We start from the raw sequence: 20,050 nt of genomic DNA, 5'->3' as shown, positions 1-20,050 counted from the left end.
GTGACCCAAAACTGACCAAATCAGTGTTCCATCCCATACATGTCATATTCAGTACAAAGCTGAGGGATCACGAGGGTCAAGCTCTGTTCTTCGATGGCCGACATCCAAGGAGACTTCTGTATATGATCCCCATCCTCGCGTTGCTGAGTCCAGTTCCTGAATCCAGCTCCTGAATCTGGTTCTGTTGGCCGCTTGCGTCCAGCCTGGGACTGCCTAGTGCCAGCCCTGCAGCGTCAGTGGTGACCTGTCATCAGGGGGCTGGGTTCGGTATTGGATTTGTGTATATTTCCACAGATGTCATTATTCTCTTATTAGTATTATGATGTTTTCTTTTTACTGGTGTTCTTTCATTAAAGTGGTTTTAGTTTTCTTTTCCAAGCCATAAGTCTCTCTCCCTTGTTCTCTCTTTCTGTCCGTTCTGGGAGAGCAGAGGAGTTCATAGAGAGCATCTGTCACTCATTAGTGGTTAGCCCAGTGCTAACCCCTGACAGATTAATTGATGCCCAATATGGGGCTCAACCGGGGCTCCGATAAATTACCTGAATAGTTTGAATTCTGGCTCGCTCAGTTGAGTTTCAGATTTTTTCCTTTGAGAGTCTTGAGTGGTTGGGAATTAAAACAGGCAGCTCACATCATGGGGTTGCTAAGCACAATATTGTGTCGTGTCTTATTAGAGGTTGTTTCAGAGTTAGGTGTTGTAATGCTGCCTTACCTGCTGTATGTTATTATTTAGTTGTTGTTGATGTTTATTTGCAGTTATTCCACTCGGCCGCCGCTGTGCTGTGGTCCTCATCGCTGATCTACGCTGCGACACGTTGGGCAGCGAGCTTACCTGTGTGCCTCGGGCGCTGCACAGTGGATTTTGTTACTAACTACACTTTTTACCAGTCTGGGACTTCCCCAGTGCCAGCCCTGCAGTGTTAGTGGTGACTTATCATCATCGGGGGAGGCTGGGTTCGGTATTGCGTTTGTGCATATTTCCATAGATGTCATTATTCTCTTATTAGTATTATAATATTTTTTTTTTATTGTTATTGTTTCACTAAAGCTGTTTCAGTTTTCTTTCCAAAACCCATAAGTCCCTCTACATCATTCTCTCTTTTTCCCCCTCTGGGGAGGGAGAGGGCTTAATAGAGAGTGTCTGTCACTTGTTCGTGGTCAGGTCAGCACTAACCCCTGACAACTTGGTTGTTTCAGTCCCACAGGTAACACTAAACCTGTAGAAGTGCGACTGAAAAACTTTGAAGCTTTAGTACAAAACAAAGACAGGACCCGAAAGGAAGAGCAACGTGGAACTGGTTGTCAGATCTATTTCCTTCTATTACCCCAATATTTGGAGAAGCGTAGAGAATTGAAAGAGTTGCTCCCTGCTGAGAATCACCTTTATTGCTGGCAGTAAAAAGGGTTTTTAACGAGCGTGCACTTCTGCTGCCTTCTCTCCAGTACCTGTGCACGAACTAGAAGCGAAGAAAATGCAGCAAATCCATTTCGGTAGCAGTACCAAGAAACACGAGATATCCTGAGGCACCACTGTTAAGTGCAAAACTAGGGACAGTAACAGAAGCTTATTGCCTGAAAATGCGAAAAATAGTGTGGAAAAAGAGGAAGACACCCTGAGAAAGTAAGGATCGGTAACTGCCATTGGCCTTTCTCACTGCAAAGATGGGAAAACAGTCTGGGAAAATAAAAATTGGTCCGAGAGAACAGAAAACACCGTCATATGTCCCGGCAGAACTACAGGAATTATCAGCATCGCTTGGCCGCTTGAATCTGTGGTGTCCTACGCCCTCTTGCGTCTCTGTGGTATAAAAATGACTTCATTTTCACCCATCATTGTGGGTAAGACGTGAGGCGCTGTTCCTTTCTTGGTCCCCCTCTGAGCTGGTTTGGGCGGTTCAGTTGGTCCCCCCACCTCTGGGACAGCTGGGTCCCCTTTGGGGATCTCTCTCATGCACTGGGTACCATATGTAGACCTAGAAGGAACCTATCCCAAGTGTATCTGCTGTCCTAGCGCTGGTACATTTGCTTTATTAGAGAGAAATACCATATAGATACTTGGTGCTCCCGTGATAGCGATATATGTACGCACACGCACGCGCGCGCGCACACACACACACACACACACACTCTCTTACTTTTTTTAATCCTGTTCATACTTGCCAATGGGGATTTTGTGGCAATGTGGAGTACAGCAGAGAGGTTCAGAGAAGGAAGCCCCCCCTCCCATGGCCGTGTGTCTCAGGGGATGCGAGGGACAACCCCACCCCCCCCCCAGTCACGGTCTTACCTCCCACCCCCCTGCCTCCCTGCCATCTGGGAGTCCTTTGGCTGAGGAGGACAGCAAGGGGGTGCTGGGTTTCCTCTGCCTGGGGAACGGGTGGCTGAGGGGGATGTGATGCTGTCCCGCAGCGCCTGGAGAGGATGTGACCCCCTGCCCCAGAGCAGCACCTCAGGGCTTTGCTCACGACACTGCTGTCACCCACTGTGAGGGCAGCGCAGTCCCAGTGCCCCAGGGCAGACAAAAGGGGGAACTCCTGTGCTTCTGTCACCGAAACGGCGAATAAACCTCTTAACCCCAGTGCAGCATCACAAGGCAGGCATTCTTTTATTGTGGCGCCGGATGCATGGGGGAATCACTCTGCCCAGTGTGCATCCCGGGTGTGGCATCCACTGAAACTTTTAACCCCCTGTTACAGACACAGAAATTAGATTTCCAGGAAAGTTTATACATGTTCATCCTATTTCCTGGAACTAATTACCATAGTTGTATAGCTATTACACATGTGGCCTGGGTCTCTGAGGGGCTTCCATGGGGTCTTTGGTGGTCTCTGGTAGTCTCTGGTGGCCGTTGAAGAGGTGTCTTTTAGTGTCCTTTCCCCAGGACCCGTTTCTCACCATAAAGGACCATGTGCACCTGCCAGGTCTTCTTGATATGGGGGATGCTACAAGAAAAGATTGTAAGATGGTTTGGACTGCAATGTGCTCTGCCTCTCTTTCTTTGAACCCCCATGTAGGTGTCGCTGTTCTTCCTCACTGACCAAGGTGTTTGGAGCATGTCCTTGCTAAGAAAATGTAATGATGTGGCACCTTGCGTGAACCATTACGCTGAAGGTCATTCAGCAGGTTGAGCATCCTGAGGTGACACAGATAACGTTTAAGGTCCAGTACTTTTCTGTTCCGTAAAGGAGACAAACTGTGCTCATGGAACACGTGAGATGCTATTACTCCAGAAGTGTTTCTTGTGCTGTATGCTACCCTGGTCTGCCATCAATTGCTGAGTTTGGTGTTCTTAAGGCTTCAGGTAGTTACTGCCCATATGTGATACTTGCTGATTTTGCCAATCCATGCAAAATCAGTTGCTAGGCAATCTGACTGTCAGTATTTGTGATGGAGCATACCCTATTTCTGACGCTATCAACTGTGGATAGTATAGATCGTTTGTGTTTTGTAAATTCTGTAAATAAGCTCCTTGTTGTCATGGTCATAAAGTATGTATCAGAGCTTTTTAACTGAGTTCCTTGTCAATGTGGATATTATCTTCTCCTTTTTCCCATTGCCCTTGTTTGGTACATTCTGTATTTTATTCTTTTTAGAAAGAATATGTTACTTTATATAAGATGTCTTTTTTCCATTCCCAGAAAAGGAAATGCAATCCTGCTTTATTGATCACATGCATGTTTCTGACATGATAGCAGCAGGAGGTCAGTTCTGTTTTTAAAAAAAAACTACCAACCTGTTTTTCAGGGAAGCTGTTCTGGGTGCACGGAGGGAAAGAGGAAATAGAAATTCATAATGACATGGTTCATTGCAGCTATGTGCTATGTGTGTGCCTAAGAGAATTTTTCAAGAGTCTGCCTGAGGAGTATTCTTCAATAAACAGTATTCATGTTTGTTTTGAAGAGGAACTTTAAAACTGACCATGCCTAAATCTCTATGAAAAGCTCTGTTTGAAAAACACTGGCTGTGCAGGTAAGTGTTATAATCAATGGAACATTACCTGTTCTTTGTAATGCAGGATTACAGCTGGACAGACATCCGACATCCCTTTGAAAAGTGCAGGGATGCAGCTTGTGTTTTCTGGGACAACGTAGTTTCTGGTTTGGGTGGTTCCCAGCTCTTCCCTGTAAAGCGAATGGAGTGCTACAACACGGTGAAGGACAGCTGATATTCCAAGCTAGGACCTCCAACACCTCACGATAGCCTTGCAGTCTGTGCTGCTGAGGGCAGCACTTATACAGCTGGTGGGTCAGGAGTGGATAAGACTAAAAATCTTTAAAAAAAACCAAACAAGCAAACAAGCATGAACAAAGATAGCTGGAAATTTTTATGGTTTTTGCATGCCTTTGTTGAAAAGAAGCTGCCCATTGCCGTGTCAGCCTAATGAGTTTGTTTTCCCATAGTTAGGATTTCATCCTCCCCACCAGCCAACAATCTATTGCTGCTGTGTTTTTAACATGGTTTCACTGACTGACATTAGTAGTGTTACATTAACTAGAGCATAAAGTACACTGCAACTCTTAGGAGTTAACTAGGGACAAGCAAATGTATTTTGGGAGTCCCACTCTGCTCTTGGCTTACTTCTACAAACCCACAGAACTCGGTGTGGTTTAAAATTTTCTGCAATATATGGCCAGAACAGTGGCACTTTCACAATAGCATTCTTTGTATACGACATATGTTGAGCCTAATAAGGGGGTTTTTTTAAGGAAAAAAGGGGTGAAAAAAAGCTTTTGAAAGTACTGCTTTTGGTGGTGAAATGATACCTGGCCCCTGTAAAGGAATTTTTCTGATTTTTCTGTCAAATGACAGAAGTTATCATCTGTTAGTTTGTTATTCTGTTGGTTTGTTTCAGCAAATGGAGCAATACTACTTTCTTTAGATGTTACTACTCATCAGAGTAAGAAAAATTAAGACCATTGGGGTTTTTTTTTCTCTCTCCAAGAAGCCTAATGGGTGACTTACGCTATGTGTTAGAGCAACACTTTAAAATTTATATTTTCCATACCAGTACATCATCAGCAATCCAAAAGTTGGAATGTAGGTATGCTAGATCCATAAAAATATAGAGCTTTAAAAAAAGCTATGTTCTGGAAAAAATAAATGAAAAAAAAAACCAAACCCTGAAGCCTAGAGCCAGAGAGAAATTCTCTAGTGGATCCTTTTGAGCTCTTCCTTGATGCAGAGGGAGGCGAGTGGAGGAGAAAAGGTCAAAATCGGTGCTTAACACTAGTAAGTCACTTAATTGGAAGTCGTGATGTTTAGGGAATGTCACCTGACTGTTACAATAGTTTCAGTGGTCGAATGCAGCAGCAGATCAGACAGTTCCTCACTGCCACTGGTAACTGGGCAATAGCACCTTTCCCCTTACGGAAACAGGTTTAACTAAGGCTGCATTGGGAAACTTGGAATGCTACAAAAATTTCGTCAGTCTTCCTCCGTTCCCACATGCCGGTTCAGGAGGGAGCACGATACAAGCTTTGATTGTGTAGTTTATGTTCTAATACGTTGTCATTGGTTAATACAACTGCAATGGAAATCTTAACTTAGGAGTGTTCTTTTAAGTCTGCCCTCACCTTACTGCACAGTTTCACTTCGCTTTCCATAAATGTCATTCCAGAGAACAGTAAAAGCTAAAAGTTAATAATAGAGTTTATTTTGCCTGTATTTTTTTCTTCTTTGCAGTCCACTGAACACTGCTTCTTTGGAAAAATCTGTCTATCCTGAATCTAGTCTTTTCTAATGTGGAGCAGGCAATTATGTGAAACCATTAGTCAGAGAAAATGCTGCAGTGTGTTTGGCTGTAGAGAAATCTAGAAACTGCCTGCTCTTTGCATTGATTGAAGAGGCTAGAAAACAAGTTACTGTGCCAGCCCACCATAGAAAGCAGGGCTCATTTCCCCTTCTTCAATTGACAGGACTACTGTTTTGTTTGCAACAGCTAGCAGAGTTTGGAAGCTAAACGTACTGAATTCTTCCACTATATTTAGGTGCCAGAAAAATGTTTAACACTATACTGACAGCATACTGAAAATGGAAGCTTTAACCTTTTTAGAAAAAGACATTAAGGACAGTTCTGCTGTATTTCCCATGGATGAGAATTTCTACAACTCCAGAGCAATAAGGATGTGTATTTACATCAAGGAAAAACTATGTCCCGCCCTATACAGTTCTTCGTGATACCAAGAATTACATGGTAGGAGTAAACAAATGCAGAGTTTACAGAAGTCTGCTCCTGTATTTTGGGTCTGGAAATGTAGCACTGTTCTGAGGGTTCAAATCCCCAGCTGGTAGTGAGTGCTGCTGGTGCCACATGCTTACTTTTTAGCAGTAGAAAGCCAAGGAAAAAGAGACACAAGAAAAGGCACTTTTAACTGCTGCAGGTGACTCTATTGAAACAAAAGGGAGAAGGATCCTGGTTCTTTTCTGAGAAAGTCGTGTCCAGCCTTTTCTGCTTTGCCTGCGGTTCAGTGAGTTAGACCTGAGCACAAGTCTTTAAGCTTTAGAAAAAATTGCTTTTGATTTCAGTAATAGTTTTATTGGCCCTTGAAGGAGGAGTACATAGACCTCGCACTTCCAGAAAATAAGTATCTGCCAGTCCTCAGGAAGAAAGTAGAATGGTGAGGGGCAGCTGTCTTGTGGTTGCTAAAAATTCAGGAGGAGTATGTTATGAGATAAGCTATCGAGTTCCAAAGGCAATGAGTATTCTGGGAACTGAGCAAGTCACATTGCTTAGGGAAAAAAAGACTCACGTGAATCTGTACAAAGTCTACAAAGCTGGTTTCATCTTCTGATCTGAAAGTTCAGTATATTCCGAAGTAGTGAGAGCAGCATGAGATGATGACAATATGATCAGTAATTTATATACATCTCTGTTCAGTATTTATTTCCCCCCTAAAAAAAAAAAATCCTCATAACTTGTTTTTGTTTATAAACACAAATAGCAATTTTATAAGCTTACTTGCATATTTTGGAACAAAAAACAGAATTACAAGTATGTACTTTCTGCATAGTTCCGAGTTTCAAGTTGGCTAGTTCTGCTTTTGGAGGTGGGAAAGAAGCTTTCGCTTTTCAACTAACAAATAAAGCATCAGTTTGACAATTGCTATTAGATTCTTCTCTTGAAAGACAACCATAAAAATTAATGCCACTTTGGTGGGTTTCTGACTTTTTAAGGAAATTCTGCACTGTATTTATTTGAATGCTGTGACATGAGAACAGAAAGCTGGCATGCAAAGCCCAGCGTGCTGACTCAGCGATGTGGCCATGGCACGTAGATGCGAACGGTCTCATTTATGTCTGTGGAGGAAGCTTGGGGAACCATGTTTCTGGAAGAGTTTTAAGTTCCTATGAAGTTTATGATCCACCCACCAAAACGTAAGTTTTGACCAAAAATAATGAGAATTGGTACACTTGTGGCTTTGCTTGCTCTGTAAATAACTGAAGTATAGATGAACAGGGAGAATTGTATGTGGAAAGGAATTTTCCCCAATTAAAGCCACAAATCCGTAAGAAATTCAGCATTGTTAGTTCTTCTGTTCACAAAGTAACATACTAAAATCTCCAGAAAGCGTACAATGTGAATTATGTTACAATACTTCTTACTTTGTTTCCTTTTTTACTTTTCTCTGTTGCTGCATTTATAAAGGGTAAACCACTAGTTTAGAAATGTGTGGCCTTTTTTCACATTGGGGGTTGGTTTTTTTTTTTACTCTAGGATTTATGATTTAATCTAAACTTTGAAAATAAAACTAAGTTTAATGAAGCATTTAGTATGCTGTAGTCCAGTCTGTACAATCTAATGTAATAAACAGGTCTCTAACTCATTGCTTTGTAGGTGGCCTTGACAATGTAGAATATTACGACATCAAGATGAATGAATGGAAGATGGTGCCTCTGATGCCACGGAAAGGCACCGCAAGTGCAGTGTGCTGCTGTGGGATCTGTAGTCTGTGTCCTGGCTGGTTTTCAGCGTTAGTCGATTTGGGCATGTTCTTGAATACAATACTGAAACAGACAAGTGGATAGCCAGCTCCAAAGTCTGCTTTCCTAGTGACAAGTCATTTAATCTGTGTGGTAGGCACTTGTGGGGCAAATGAAGAAACTCTAGAGTCCTGAAGACCTGTAGGAGATGCTGAGACATTCTTCAAGGACTTGGAGAAAGATGGCTACGGGTGCTTCGCTTCCACGTTTTACTGAACCTTGTCACAACCAGTAATAGGAAAAACTGAGTTGCAGTCTTTCAATTTGTGTGTACAGCAAATCGTATAACATGGATTTTGTTGGACTCATTTCCTTATCTGCTTTGAGAGATGGGGATGTGTTTTGAGACTCCAGCTATCTAGCTGAGATCATATGGCATTTTCCTGTAAAAGGAAGCGTGTGTGTGGTCTTGTCAAAAAGAGACCAAATCCAACGACTTAGAAGAAATCAAAGCATTGGATGAAGGTAAGATTTCTGGTTAAATGACACTTCACTGAGCTCAGTTGCAGAGATTCTTCATTTAATAAAGGTGAGGAAATGCAGCTTGGGTCATGAGAAAGATGAGCAAAAATGTTTCTCATCTATACCTACCTGCAGAAGTCTTACTAGGATGCAATGCAGATTTTTCCTCAGGGAAGACTGAGGACAGCAGTATAATAAAGATTCCCATGGTGAACGGGGATAGGTTATACAGCTCTCTCGATCGTGACAACTGCCCTTTTCCAGAGATTTTCTTCCAGTACTGGCATGACTGCCTATCCCTTTGTAAAGTTAGACAGGCCCTATAGAAAGATTAGAGAAATACTTTGCTAGTGACATCTCTGGCATTTGGGGGAGCTTTCACAGAAAGCCTTCCATTTTTTTTTATGATACTCCAGTAGGGGGATGGTGGGGGAAGTCCACAGTAAGTGTGCACTATAATTAGCAAGTTGGAAACTTGGGATTAATTTTCACTATACCTTCCCAGGCATCAGACTGTACATGCTGTGGATGCCAAACCATTAGCAAAGCTGGGAATAGAAATGGGAAAGCAAAGTCAGTATAACAAATGTCTGTCTGGATTTTCTCCTTGAAAAGGACTGGTTTTAAGATGGCATGAACCAAGTCGCTAAAGAGACTTGCTAGAAGTCTTCTCAAGCCGCACACGGTCACTCATCTCTGCGGTGTCCAAGCGCACAGCTCTGTCAATGCCGACAGCCGACAGCCCCCTTCTCCCAGCAGAGGTGTTCAACTGGTCAAGCTCTCTCTCGGTCCTGCGCCCAGCTTCCAGCTCCTGCCGAGCGGCACAGCCGAGGCCTGGCTGCCCGCCCCGCTCCCAGGCCGGTTCCATCCCGCTCCGCTCCCCTCGCGGCCCACGCGCTCATTTTCTCGGCCCCGTTTCTGCCGCGGGGATTCGGTCCGGCTGCTCCCGCGGGGCTGCCCCCGCCCGCGGGACCCTCCTGCCCGCGCGAGCGGCGGCCGTTGGGTCCGTTGTGCCGGCGGCTGCTCCGGGGCGGCGCTGGTGGGCGCGGCGGTGTTGGGGGGGCGGCGCTGGGGGGGGGGGCGCTGGGGGAGCGGTGGCGCTGGGGGGGCGGTGGCGCTGGGGGGGCGGTGCTGGGGGTGGTAGCGGCGTTGAGGCGGGTGGCGCTGGGAGGGGCGGTGGCGTTGGGGGGGCGGTGGCTCTGGGCCGCGGCCGGCCGCCGGCTGCCGGCGCCGCCTCCTCCCGCTCCCCCGCCCCTCCGCCGCCGCAGCCCTGCCCCGCCGCGCAGCGCCCGCCTCCAACGCCTGCGGCGCGGTAGTGGTGTGGGCGGACGCCATGGTAGTCTGTCAGTTCTTCCTGCAGGGCCGCTGCCGCTTCGGCGAGAGGTGCTGGAATGAACATCCCGGCGCCCGAGGCGGTGGCGGTGGCGGTAGCGGCGACGGTCCTTCCGCCCCGCACCACCAAGGTACCAGCGAGCGCGGCGCGGAGGGCGGGGGCGGAGGCCCAGGGCCTCCCGGCGGCCCAGGGCCTCCCGGCGGCCCGGGCAGCCTCTGGCCCGGCGGGCGGGGGCTGGAGGTGCCGGCCGGGCGGTGGGGCCGGGCCTGCCCCCGCGCTCCGCGCAGGCCGCTGCCGGCGGGAGCTGCGCAGCCGAGCGGCCCCGCTGCCGTGGCGCTGGCCTGGGGCTGCGGGCATCTGCTGTGGCGCGGGTGGAGTCGGGCTCCGGCGAAGGCGCTGCGAAATGGGCCCCAAGAACAGGGGACGAGGGAAAACAGCTCCGGGTACTTGGCTGCTCAGAGCAGCGAGCAGGCGTCAGGCACCCGCGGGCTGCACCTCTCTGAGGCTGCCGTGGTTGGAAGTGGCTCTTCGGAAGCTTTCGGTAGCGAGAGGCACGATGAGGAAGAGGCAGATCCCGCTCTGGCAGGGCAGCAGTGCGACCGCCGTCGCTCCTGCCCGCGGAAGGAGGGTCGGAGTTTGCTTGTCGCCCGCACAGACGCGTCCGAGGTCTTAAAGCTGAGCTGGGGCGGTCGGTGCTGTGCAGCAGAGCCTCTGCTGCAGCCGTGTAGGCAGGAGCCCCCAGCGTCGGTGTCCTGGGGATTAAACATCATGTGTTTCTGCTGAGGCAGTTATTTTATGAAGCAACAGAAGCAAACCAGCCTCTTCTCTGCAATGCCAGAGTTGTTGATATGGGGACGTGAGGAGAAGGTCACGGTGAGCTCTGATTCCAGAGCTGCCCTGGGTAACTCACTGGGTTAAGCTCCCTAAATAATTAGGTTAACTCATGAGGAAAACCCCAACATTTTCTTTTGAAGCTTCTGATTGCTACCGTGGGAATAGTTATTCTATTCCTCTATTCAGAAAAATACCGTTTTGTTGATGTTGTATTGTTTAATATTTTGATGATTTAAGACTTCTGTTGGGTTTTTTTTCATTGGCAGGCACTAGCGAAGGAGGAGGAGGATACACTAACGTCATCCAGCCATCCGCCTTGAAGAGGTAAGGCGGAGGCCATGATCATAAGAAGGAATCTGGGACATGTAGTAAGAACCATATGAAGACACTGCTTCAAAAAAAATACTTTATGTATTTTGGGATTTTTTTTTTTAAGATGGGGTTTGTTTTACTTGCAGTTTGATGATAAAGTGAAATGTTTTGAAGGGACATTTACATATCTTGCCAAATAAGTGCATTTTTTTCCCCCAGAGGACCGAGAACTTCTCTTGCTCGTTCCGACCAGTGTCACACCTTGTTCATCTTCACGGAATCTGACTCTGGATTCAAATGAGGCAATTGGTTCTGGTGGCTTTGTTTTTACCATATAATGTCACCTACATCTGTGGTTTGGTTTTGTTTTCTAGCGAGTGTGTACTGAAGGACATGGAGATTTGGGAATCGTCAGGACAATGGATATTTTCATGTTATTCCCCGATGAGAGAAGAGCCGAATGTCTCGGGTAGGTGACGTTTTCAGTGTTGCCATGTCCTGCTGCTGTTTAGGATGTTTCTTGCGCACGCGCACACTGTTGTACCTCTGTGGAGCCATTTGCAAGGTGATGATTTGCCTTGTGGTGCCACAGAAAGGAATATTGGATTGTGGCAAATTCCTTTGGGCCATTCCCATCTTTGAAGTTCTCTCACAAATCCTTTTTGTGTCTCCAGCTGTTACTGACTTACAGGTGAGGTACCGAGACCCATTTCTTCATGACTATACGGGGCAGTTGGGAGTATGAATATGTTTTCTTGGAGGTTGTTGATTATTCCTCTCCTCGCAGGGTTTTCCGACTTGTCTCCAGAAGAGCTGCGCCTGGAGTATTACAACTGCAGAGCCAATTTCAACATTCAAAGCTATGTAAGTATTTAAAAAATGCTGACTTTTTCTAGGAACCCCTTTGGAGACGGGACTTGTGTCTGTTCTTCGGGTGGCAACTCTGTACCCATTTAATGACCAACAAGGAGATGATCAGAACGCCAAGATATTTTTAAGTTCCTGTGTACCAAATAGACTGCAAAAGTAGCTGCCAGTCTGTGTGCTCAACCGTCACTTGCTCTTTTTGCCTGAGATCAGGGGCTAAAACTGTCCGATCTGGGCTTCCGAAACGGGTGGCAACAGCCCTTTAGCAAGTCTCCGTTCAACATGTGGGCTTCCTAAACCGAGACACACCTTGGCTTGGCCTTGGTCCCGCTCTTGTGCATTGTTTGTAGAAGTTACTTGAATCCTGTCTCCAAAGCCTCATCCTTTGTACGCTCTTAGTCCGTTAGGTTGCTCTAGCTGGAGATGGAGCGCGTTAGGTAGAACTCTGGGGAAGTTTATTTGACCTTGGGCTTTCACGTACCTTTGTTGCAGGGAATTAATGCTGAAAATGGCAGATACTGCTAAAGGAGTGTATACATGTCTGGAAAAGAAGCAATACATACGTTTTCATTTTTTATTTATATTTATATATATATATATATTTATATATATATAAAAAATATTTTTGTGTTGCATATATATATTATATTCCTGAGAAGTAAATGATTTAATGACTTCCCAGTTTCTTGTTGAATACTTTAATCACAGTTATCAGACGGACACAGGCACTATTTATTGCTGTGTATGTTTCCTGCAGTAATCTGTTGGATCACATAAAGAGGCTGATTTGATTGAAGGAAGTTAATTTCTGCAAAGCTGAGTATTTTAAGATGATACTGTTAAAGGGTTCTGAATTGTAATAGTGTGAAAGGGGGCATTTTTTTCTGAAAATGTGAAAGAAGCCAAGGCAAATCTTAGGACTTCAGCTTAATGAGTGAGCACATCAGTGGGCAAGCCAGAAATAAAACAAGGGTTGAAGAGCTTGTTCTCGTACGTTTAAAACTGACATAATTGGTGTGTGGTGGTTTGTTTGGTTTTATTCCTAAGCGCCTGATTCAGATAGTGATAGAACTTAGATTCAGAAAGGCCCAGGAAGTAAAAAAGTTGTTTAAGGGCAGTGGAAAGGAATTCTGTGTTAATAACAAACATTTCAGCTCCTGTCGTCTTGGCCTAATAAAGTTTCTTTTCTAATTGTAGAAATCTTTCAGTTTAGTTGTCAGATCACTGTTTTACTTTATTTGTAAGTCTTCACCAGTAATAAACCCAGGCTTTTCTTTTCCCCCTTTTTAGATATTTTCTGTCCAACAGTTAGTGGAACAATGGAAAAATCGTCTGTGTCAGCTGAAAGCTTCACAGGCATCGACAAAAGCAGCTTTGGTAAGTGCCAATGAAAGGTAAAATGTTTCTGTTCCTGATGTAATTTTTTTTATTAGGTTCACATTTGTTTAGGCACATCCCACCAAACTGTCCTGCAAATGCCGACGTTAATTTCTGATACAAAGATTTCTAAGACATGAGAACTGTAACATTCCACCTCGTTTTTAATGCAGAGATCTTGCAAACATTCCCCAGAAACGTCGTCTGTTACCAGCGTATTTAACCGCACTTCTGCTGACTTCACATCAGTAGGTGATCGGTGTTGCTTTGAAGATCGCAGGATGCTCTGTTTTACAACCACACATGCATGATTCTTTTAGGGCATCCATGTTTGCCCCTAAATAGCTGAGATGTGGCAACATTCGGTTCCTAGATTCATTGGCAATCTGACGCCAGCTCTGTGAACTCTTCTGAAACTCTCAGCTGGGATGTGTTCTGTTCTGGCACCGCAGCCTTGAAAAACATCTGGCGTGAAAGCATTTGGCTGACTGGCGGCACGAAGACCTTGACAGTGATCCTGGCACACTGCAGGGCACGTTAGAGAGAGCAGAAAGGGTGTAAGGAGCAATTGCAGAAGACAATAACGATGGCAGTTTGCAAACTGCCCCATCTCTGCCTCTCTGTGGTTTTCATAGGTGACAGAAACGGGACGGAATGTTCTGGCACTGCCTGAGGCTGGCGACCATGAAAGTCTGTGAACACCGCTGGGGGTCTTACCTCCACCTTTCTGTGGAGTCATGAACTCAGTGAATTGCAGGCGGGTGTTCTAAAACCCTGTAGGTGACTCAGGAGAGCAGCGGGTCAGGACGGTTCCATGTCAGCGAGGCAGCTGCTGGGTCCCAGGTTTGGAATGCTGTCGTTGCCAGCCACGGGGAAGTCACCGCAGCTTGAGGCTGGGATCCGGTCGAGTGCCCGTCTAGGGAGAGGCGAATGTCCACCCCACCTTTTCTTCCACGTGCTGATCTTGACTCTTCCAAGGTGTGAGCAGCAGATGAGACCAGCAGTGTCCTCCAGGCCATCTTAGGATCAATGGAGCATTTTGGTGGTGCCAGAAGGAGAAATGGGTAGAGAGGGGGGAGAGAAGCTCTTTGGCTAAGTAGCTGTTCCTGGGAAGGTGACAAACACTTGTGAATCTAGATGTGTCAGAAAGGAAAGCCAGTCAGGGAGACAGAGGCAGCTGGTTGGAGCGGAGTCCGCGTGAGGCGCGTTCCAGGTTTTAGTGCGATGATCCCAGCCCTTGGTGGGTTCCGTGCGGAAGGTGCAGGAGTGCCACTGGAGCTTTAGCACAGCAGGCTGGGTGTGCCGGGGTGAGGGAACAGACCCAGTCACAGCAGTGACAGGGAGAGGGTCCTAAAACACTGAAACAGGGGAGAGATGAGAAAGAGAGCTGGAAGAGGCATTCAGGTCAGTGCCTGACAGACCAAAACCTGTACCTTGTGATGTATCTATGTTTGTGGAGTGTTTTACAGAGAACAGCATGTGGCTTTACAGCGTTTTGTTTGTAGCTGCAAGAGCACGGGATCGTGATGAAAGCGATCAGTGTCTAACTCAGTCTGAGTTGTGTTCCATTGCGCTGGGCCGCTGTATTTTTGTTTCAAGTATTTATCGAAAGACATTTCCCTGTTTTGGAATCTAATTTTCCTTTATGCTTTTGTTTTTTTTTTCAGCTACCTGAATTGAAGCACACGACCACTCAGCCATTGCCTGCCTTTGGATTTGGAGGACAGCAATCATCAGGCTTTGGGTTGTCAAGTAAGTTCCTGCATGAATAACCAACAGTGAAACATTTTCTTGAGTTTTTCTTCTTCTGCATTATTGAAATACAGCAGTGGTTTAGTATCACAGCGGTGCACATTCTAAGATTTCTTACAAATTTTATAATTGCAGGCTTTCCTGTGAAGAGCAGCAGTACTAGTGCCAGTAATTTCTCCTTTAAAACAAGTTCCAGTCGTGTTTGTCCTGCTCTGGGGAGCTCCTCTGCTGATTCTAATCCTCCCACGTTTGGACTGATGTCCTCTCCTAGTGTATCCCATTCTGTTGGTTTTGGCAGCCTGGCAACTCCATCTGCAGCCTCCTTCTCATTTAAAACTTTTGGAACCACCAGGAATTCCAAACCCACTAGTTTTTCAGGGTTTGGCAGTTCGGCTGTGAACCGTTTGGGCACCACTCCATTTCCAGCCTTTGGAGATTCGAATGCAGCAGTTACAGCTTCTCCCTCCCATTCAAGCAGCACTGGTTTTGGACAGACTGTCAGTGCCTCTGGACATCACGTAACATCAGCATCTGCGGTCACAAGTAATAGCACATCAGAAAATTTATATACACCGATGAGCAAATTAACAGCTGAAGAGGTGGAACAATTCAAAGCCAAAAAGTTTACCTTGGGGAAGATTCCTCTTAATCCTCCACCAGTAGAACTTTTAAATGTTTTATGACTTAAGTTTGCTTGAAATAACACGTTACTGTAACTTCTTTGGTAGCTCAACTACACAAGTTTGTGGTGGTTGTGGTTGAGTACTAAATTTTCCCATTTGAGTTAAATTTTTTTTCATCTCTAAGTCTTCTGCATTAATAAACTTTGAACGTCATATTTTATCATTTCTTTGTTATTTTGAAATGGAACTTTTACATCCCAGAAATGAGTTAATGAAAATAAAATGTAAAGTTCCCTTTTATATTCTGTACTGTGAGATTCTGGGCAAAACCTATATTAAAAAGGCTTTGTCAAAAGTAAGAATGCTTTGGTGAGGTGTTGATAGCCTGCTGCGAGTACAAAGCCAGACAGACACGGTTGCGGTGCACGACTGCTTGTTGTGGGACCTCCTTGTCTTTTGGCTCTTATTTGGAGGGGACATGCAGCCCTGGACAGTTGTGTGTGGGGGTGGAGGGCTCCTGTGTGGTCTGTACCCAGCTAATGCTTGTGTCGCCTGGGAGCTGGTTACCTCTCCCAGCTGATATGATTCAGCTTTTGTTTGTTGATCTGTTTGAGGGCATAATGCATAAATTCATGTCCTACAGCTGGGGGAGGACAGCCTTGAGAGCATTCATCATGAACAGGGAGCTTGTGGTTTGCTCTTCTGATACCTCTTGGATAAAACTTTGCCAGCAATTGCAAAACTGCTTACTGCAATGGTGTGAATTGATGGAATTTTCGCATACATTAGCAGTACCTGTTCTGAATTAGTGGTATTAAGGAAGGTGTATCTTTTGCCCAAATGCTGTAAAGCAGGGGTCAGAAATCTTCTAGAGGAGGTACGAGAGTCAGGTGAAGAGAACATTTGTTCTTGACCAGGCCCTCCCATTACAGGTTTAAAATTACCAAACCAAATTAGCAACAGTTTACTGCAGGATGTACATAGATAAATTGATTGTTAACACTTGAAGTTGACATTTCAGTTTGTGCTATGGAGCCCAGAGTCCTCCTTCAGCCTAGAGCTGGCTTCCTACCAAAGGCCCATGGCACACTGGCTTGCTAAAACAGAGTGAACGCATCGACCATTGAGGCTGGCAGGCTGTGGGGAGGCACTCTGCAGGCCTCCTGGAAATCCAGGTTCCTCATCCATGTGCTCAGTGCTCCAGATACACTAGGAACTTGTGTCTGTGATGTTAAGAGTGCTGGGCTGCTCCGATGTATTTTTCTGGTGGCTGTTTTGTAGATGAAATGAGGCGTCTGGGTTTTGTTGCTGTTGATGATGACCCAGTGCAGCTTCCTGTAACTTGCCAACAAACTCCGGATCCGTTGGCCCAGAGTTCAGTGTCATTCTTAGGACGTGTGTATTTCCACGTGGGGTCTCCGGAGCCACGAGTTACCAGTACCTCGTTAAGGTACCAGTTAAGACTTGCACATCTGTCAGGGCTCACTGAGCTCTGGGCTGTTCATGCCAGTCAGTCCAATCTTGAGACAGGAACGTGCCCAAATCCTTTACGCCACATTAGCTGCAGAAATCCCCCATCTTTACAGAAGTTGTTAAGCTCACTTTTGTACAAAGGTAGTATTTAATGAGAACCAAATGAAAACCGTGCTTGTGGTTCGTCATGAATTCCAGTACTGCCTGAACTCCCTCTTGATTCCCCTGGCCCTGTTCAAAGGGACTCAGGCTTTGAAGCTTCAAGCTTTCAATCTTCTGGGGACTCGTACCAGGGATGTCACCAAGAGGCTGCCAAGCCTCAGACAGCCCCCTGGCTCTTACCCACTGCTGCTGTTTCATGTGGGCACCAGGGATGCAGCCAGGAGCTGTCTGCAGGGTGTCACAAAGGATTTCAGAGCCCTGGGAGTGATGGTAAAGGACTCTGGCGTGCAGGTGGTTTTTTCATCAGCTCTCCTGGCCAAAGGAAAGGGCTTTGAAAGAGCCAGTCGAATCTGGCAGGTCAGCAACTGCTTTCAGGAGCGGTGCCGCAGCCAGGGGTTTGGTTGCTTAGACCATGGCACTCGCTCGGAGAAACCTGGTCTGTTGGGGGCTGAGGGGCCCCGTCTGTCAAAGAAAGGGAAGAGGGTCTTTGGGCGTGATTACAGAGCTGGCTTCTGCGAGAAGCTGCTAGAAGCTTCACCTGTGTCTGATATGGCCAATGCCAGATGGCTTTAAGATGGACCCACTGCGGGCCAAGGCTGAGCGAATCATCAACGGTGGTAGCGCCTCTGTGGTAACATGTTTAAGAAAGGGAAAAAGTTACTGGCAGCAGAGACTGCGGCATCACGCCGCCAGCGCGGATGCGCGGCTCCAGGGCTGCAGTATCGCATTTTGAGAAGAATCCAAGTGACTTTTTTCTCTCAGATGTCTCTTTTCTTGTTATTGGTTTGTTGGTGTTTGAAACAGTTTTCTCTGCCTGTTCTTCCCTCTGTTGTGTTGACTCTGAGCAGGCTGTGCATTAGGGAGTTATTTGCAGCTGCAGCCCAATAACTCACCATGTCATAGCTCTTTAATTTGTGTGGGGGCTGTCCTTTGAGCTGTAAGTGCTAAGTCAATGGGAAGTATTGCAGTTATTTAATATTGATGCTGCAGGAGTGCCAGAGGCTCCAGTCAGTTCAAGAGTCTTCTGGACAAAGTGCTGAGGATACCCAGCAGGCAGCAGAATCAAAGCCTCACCTTGTTGATAAAAACCCAACTCTGTTCTTTTTGTCTCCTTCTATAAGCTAAATTTTTCATTCCATATAGAATATTGTTACAGTTGTCAGAGGTGCCTGTATTTATGTCAGCAAATGCACAAAGAAACATTTGTAATGCTAGGGGTTGAGGGGATGTAAGCAGTGCCTTTGTTTAAACCAGTCCTAAGATGTAAGAAAGAGCCTTTGGAAACCAGAGATGCCTCTGAAACTGTGTGACAAGGCTCCCTGGGACTGAGCATCAGTGCCAGGACTCTTTGGGAGAGAAAGAGAGGCAAGACCCCAAGGAAGCAGCAGACAGTTGCAGACACACTGGCAGCATGGCCCAGACTTAAATCCCAAAGGATTTAAGGAGAACAGCTTGTTAGTTGAAAGAGGTGTGGAGCTGTAAGCAAATACCATCTCTTGTTGTTTGAGCCTGTGTTCAGGGAAACAGGAATGCATCTGACTCTCCACTCCTTTCCCGGATCATCCATCAGCTGGAAGAGCCTGTGTGCTGGCTGGCTGCTCACAGCACGGGGCAGAAGGAGCCATCAGTGGGAAGGAGTCTGTTCTTCATTGATCCCCAGGCAGGAGGGCTTGTTCTGCTGGGTGCTGAGTGCCTCAGCACACTGGAGTGCACTATGTACTTCAATACAAGTGTAAGTGAAGGGTATGAGGAAGCAGCTTCGCAACTAAGAATGAAACAAATCCATTTGATTTGCTAAATTTCTTCTGATCTAAGTAAAAAATGTTGACATAGCCATGGTGATAGAGGGGTATAAGGGAAGGTTTGGAGGAGAGAGGTACTTTTTCCTTAGACTGGCTGGTACCTCTGAAGAAATCCTGCTTGATTTGCTGGTGTGTGAGCCAGTTTGGTTGCTTTGTTGTAGCCCTGACTTAACAAAATGCCTTTACTACGTGCCAGTAAAGGTAAGGGGCCGAGAAAGTTTTTTGCAGTTGCTTCCAAACTCTCTTTTGTTGATAAGTGTTTCTTGCTCCTTCCTCTTCATGGATGCCCTAAATAAAGGGTACAGGGCTGTGGTTGAAAACAAGAAATCTAATGTTTGAAGATAAATGGTTTGCTGTCTCCTCCTGTTTTAGGAGGGAGATATCTGGCCAAATTCTTCGGCTGAAATTAAAGTCATCTTTAAACCCCGAGAAGCCAGAGTCTGTCAACAAGCGGTCTACTGCAACATCTCAGGCACGACTCCTCTGTCTCCTGCTAACCTCAGGGAATGTGAAGCATAAATAGTCTTCCAGCCCCCTCAGTGTAGTGCCAGGAAGGGTCCGTGGTCAGCAGGGCAGGGCTGGCATGTGCCCACTGTCCCTATGGTTTCCATGTTTCTCCTGTCCAAGGCCAGCCCTCAGGATGCCTGGCTAAAAGCTTGGATCACTGCTCCCAGAACAGTCCAAGCAGTGAAGGGATAAGTTTCCATGCCATGGGTTTGTCAGCATGTGCTTGGCTGCGAGGGGTCTGTAAAGCCCAAAGAACTACAGAGCAAAAGAGCTTGAGTGGCTGAGCAGTAAGTCCCTGCAAACCATTTCCCTCAAAGATGAGTCTTTATTCCACGGATGCATCGTCAGACTGCTGAGTTACAAATGTGCTCCCAGACCCTGGATCACCTCCCACTGCCCAGACACAGCCAGACCTTGGGTGGCTGAGCCCCGCTGAGTGCGGGCCGTCTGCGGAAGGACCACTTCTGGCCAGCACATGCTTCTCTCCCTGTGTGGGAATTGTCACCTTGTGGCTCCGAGTCGATGGCACATCTGGGCAGTGTTGCACAGCGCTTGCTGCACCCAGC

General features: G+C 46.4%; 2 protein-coding genes across 2 annotated transcripts; both read left to right on the top strand.

The window, feature by feature from the left end:
* Positions 1 to 2,906: 2,906 nt before the first annotated feature.
* Positions 2,907 to 8,115, top strand: LOC147414263 (kelch-like protein 7). The gene is given in 8 exon segments (XM_086474140.1): positions 2,907 to 2,957; positions 4,016 to 4,254; positions 7,172 to 7,266; positions 7,269 to 7,378; positions 7,786 to 7,917; positions 7,919 to 7,968; positions 7,970 to 8,038; positions 8,040 to 8,115. Coding segments are annotated over 8 exon segments (822 nt in total).
* A 1,660-nt stretch (positions 8,116 to 9,775) lies between these two features.
* NUP42 (nucleoporin 42) lies at positions 9,776 to 15,753 on the top strand. Its single transcript, XM_086474303.1, has 7 exons — positions 9,776 to 9,905; positions 10,876 to 10,933; positions 11,296 to 11,390; positions 11,709 to 11,785; positions 13,079 to 13,165; positions 14,833 to 14,917; positions 15,053 to 15,753. The coding sequence occupies exons 1-7, from the start codon at positions 9,776 to 9,778 to the stop codon at positions 15,598 to 15,600; spliced, it is 1,080 nt and encodes a 359-aa protein (XP_086330429.1). The 3' UTR covers positions 15,601 to 15,753.
* Positions 15,754 to 20,050: the final 4,297 nt, after the last annotated feature.

This window comes from Leptosomus discolor, chromosome 16, assembly GCF_034619465.1.
Source record: "Leptosomus discolor isolate bLepDis1 chromosome 16, bLepDis1.hap2, whole genome shotgun sequence".
NCBI lineage: Eukaryota > Metazoa > Chordata > Aves > Leptosomiformes > Leptosomidae > Leptosomus > Leptosomus discolor.
This window is presented reverse-complemented; position numbering and strand designations above follow the sequence as displayed.

Coding starts and splice junctions, on each gene's coding strand:
- NUP42 (XM_086474303.1), top strand. CDS start 9,776: ATGGTAGTCTGTCAGTTCTTCCTGCAGGGCCGCTGCCGCTTCGGCGAG. Junction 10,934..11,295: donor CAGCCATCCGCCTTGAAGAG/GTAAGGCGGAGG, acceptor TTTGTTTTCTAG/CGAGTGTGTACTGAAGGACA. Junction 11,391..11,708: donor AGAAGAGCCGAATGTCTCGG/GTAGGTGACGTT, acceptor CTCTCCTCGCAG/GGTTTTCCGACTTGTCTCCA.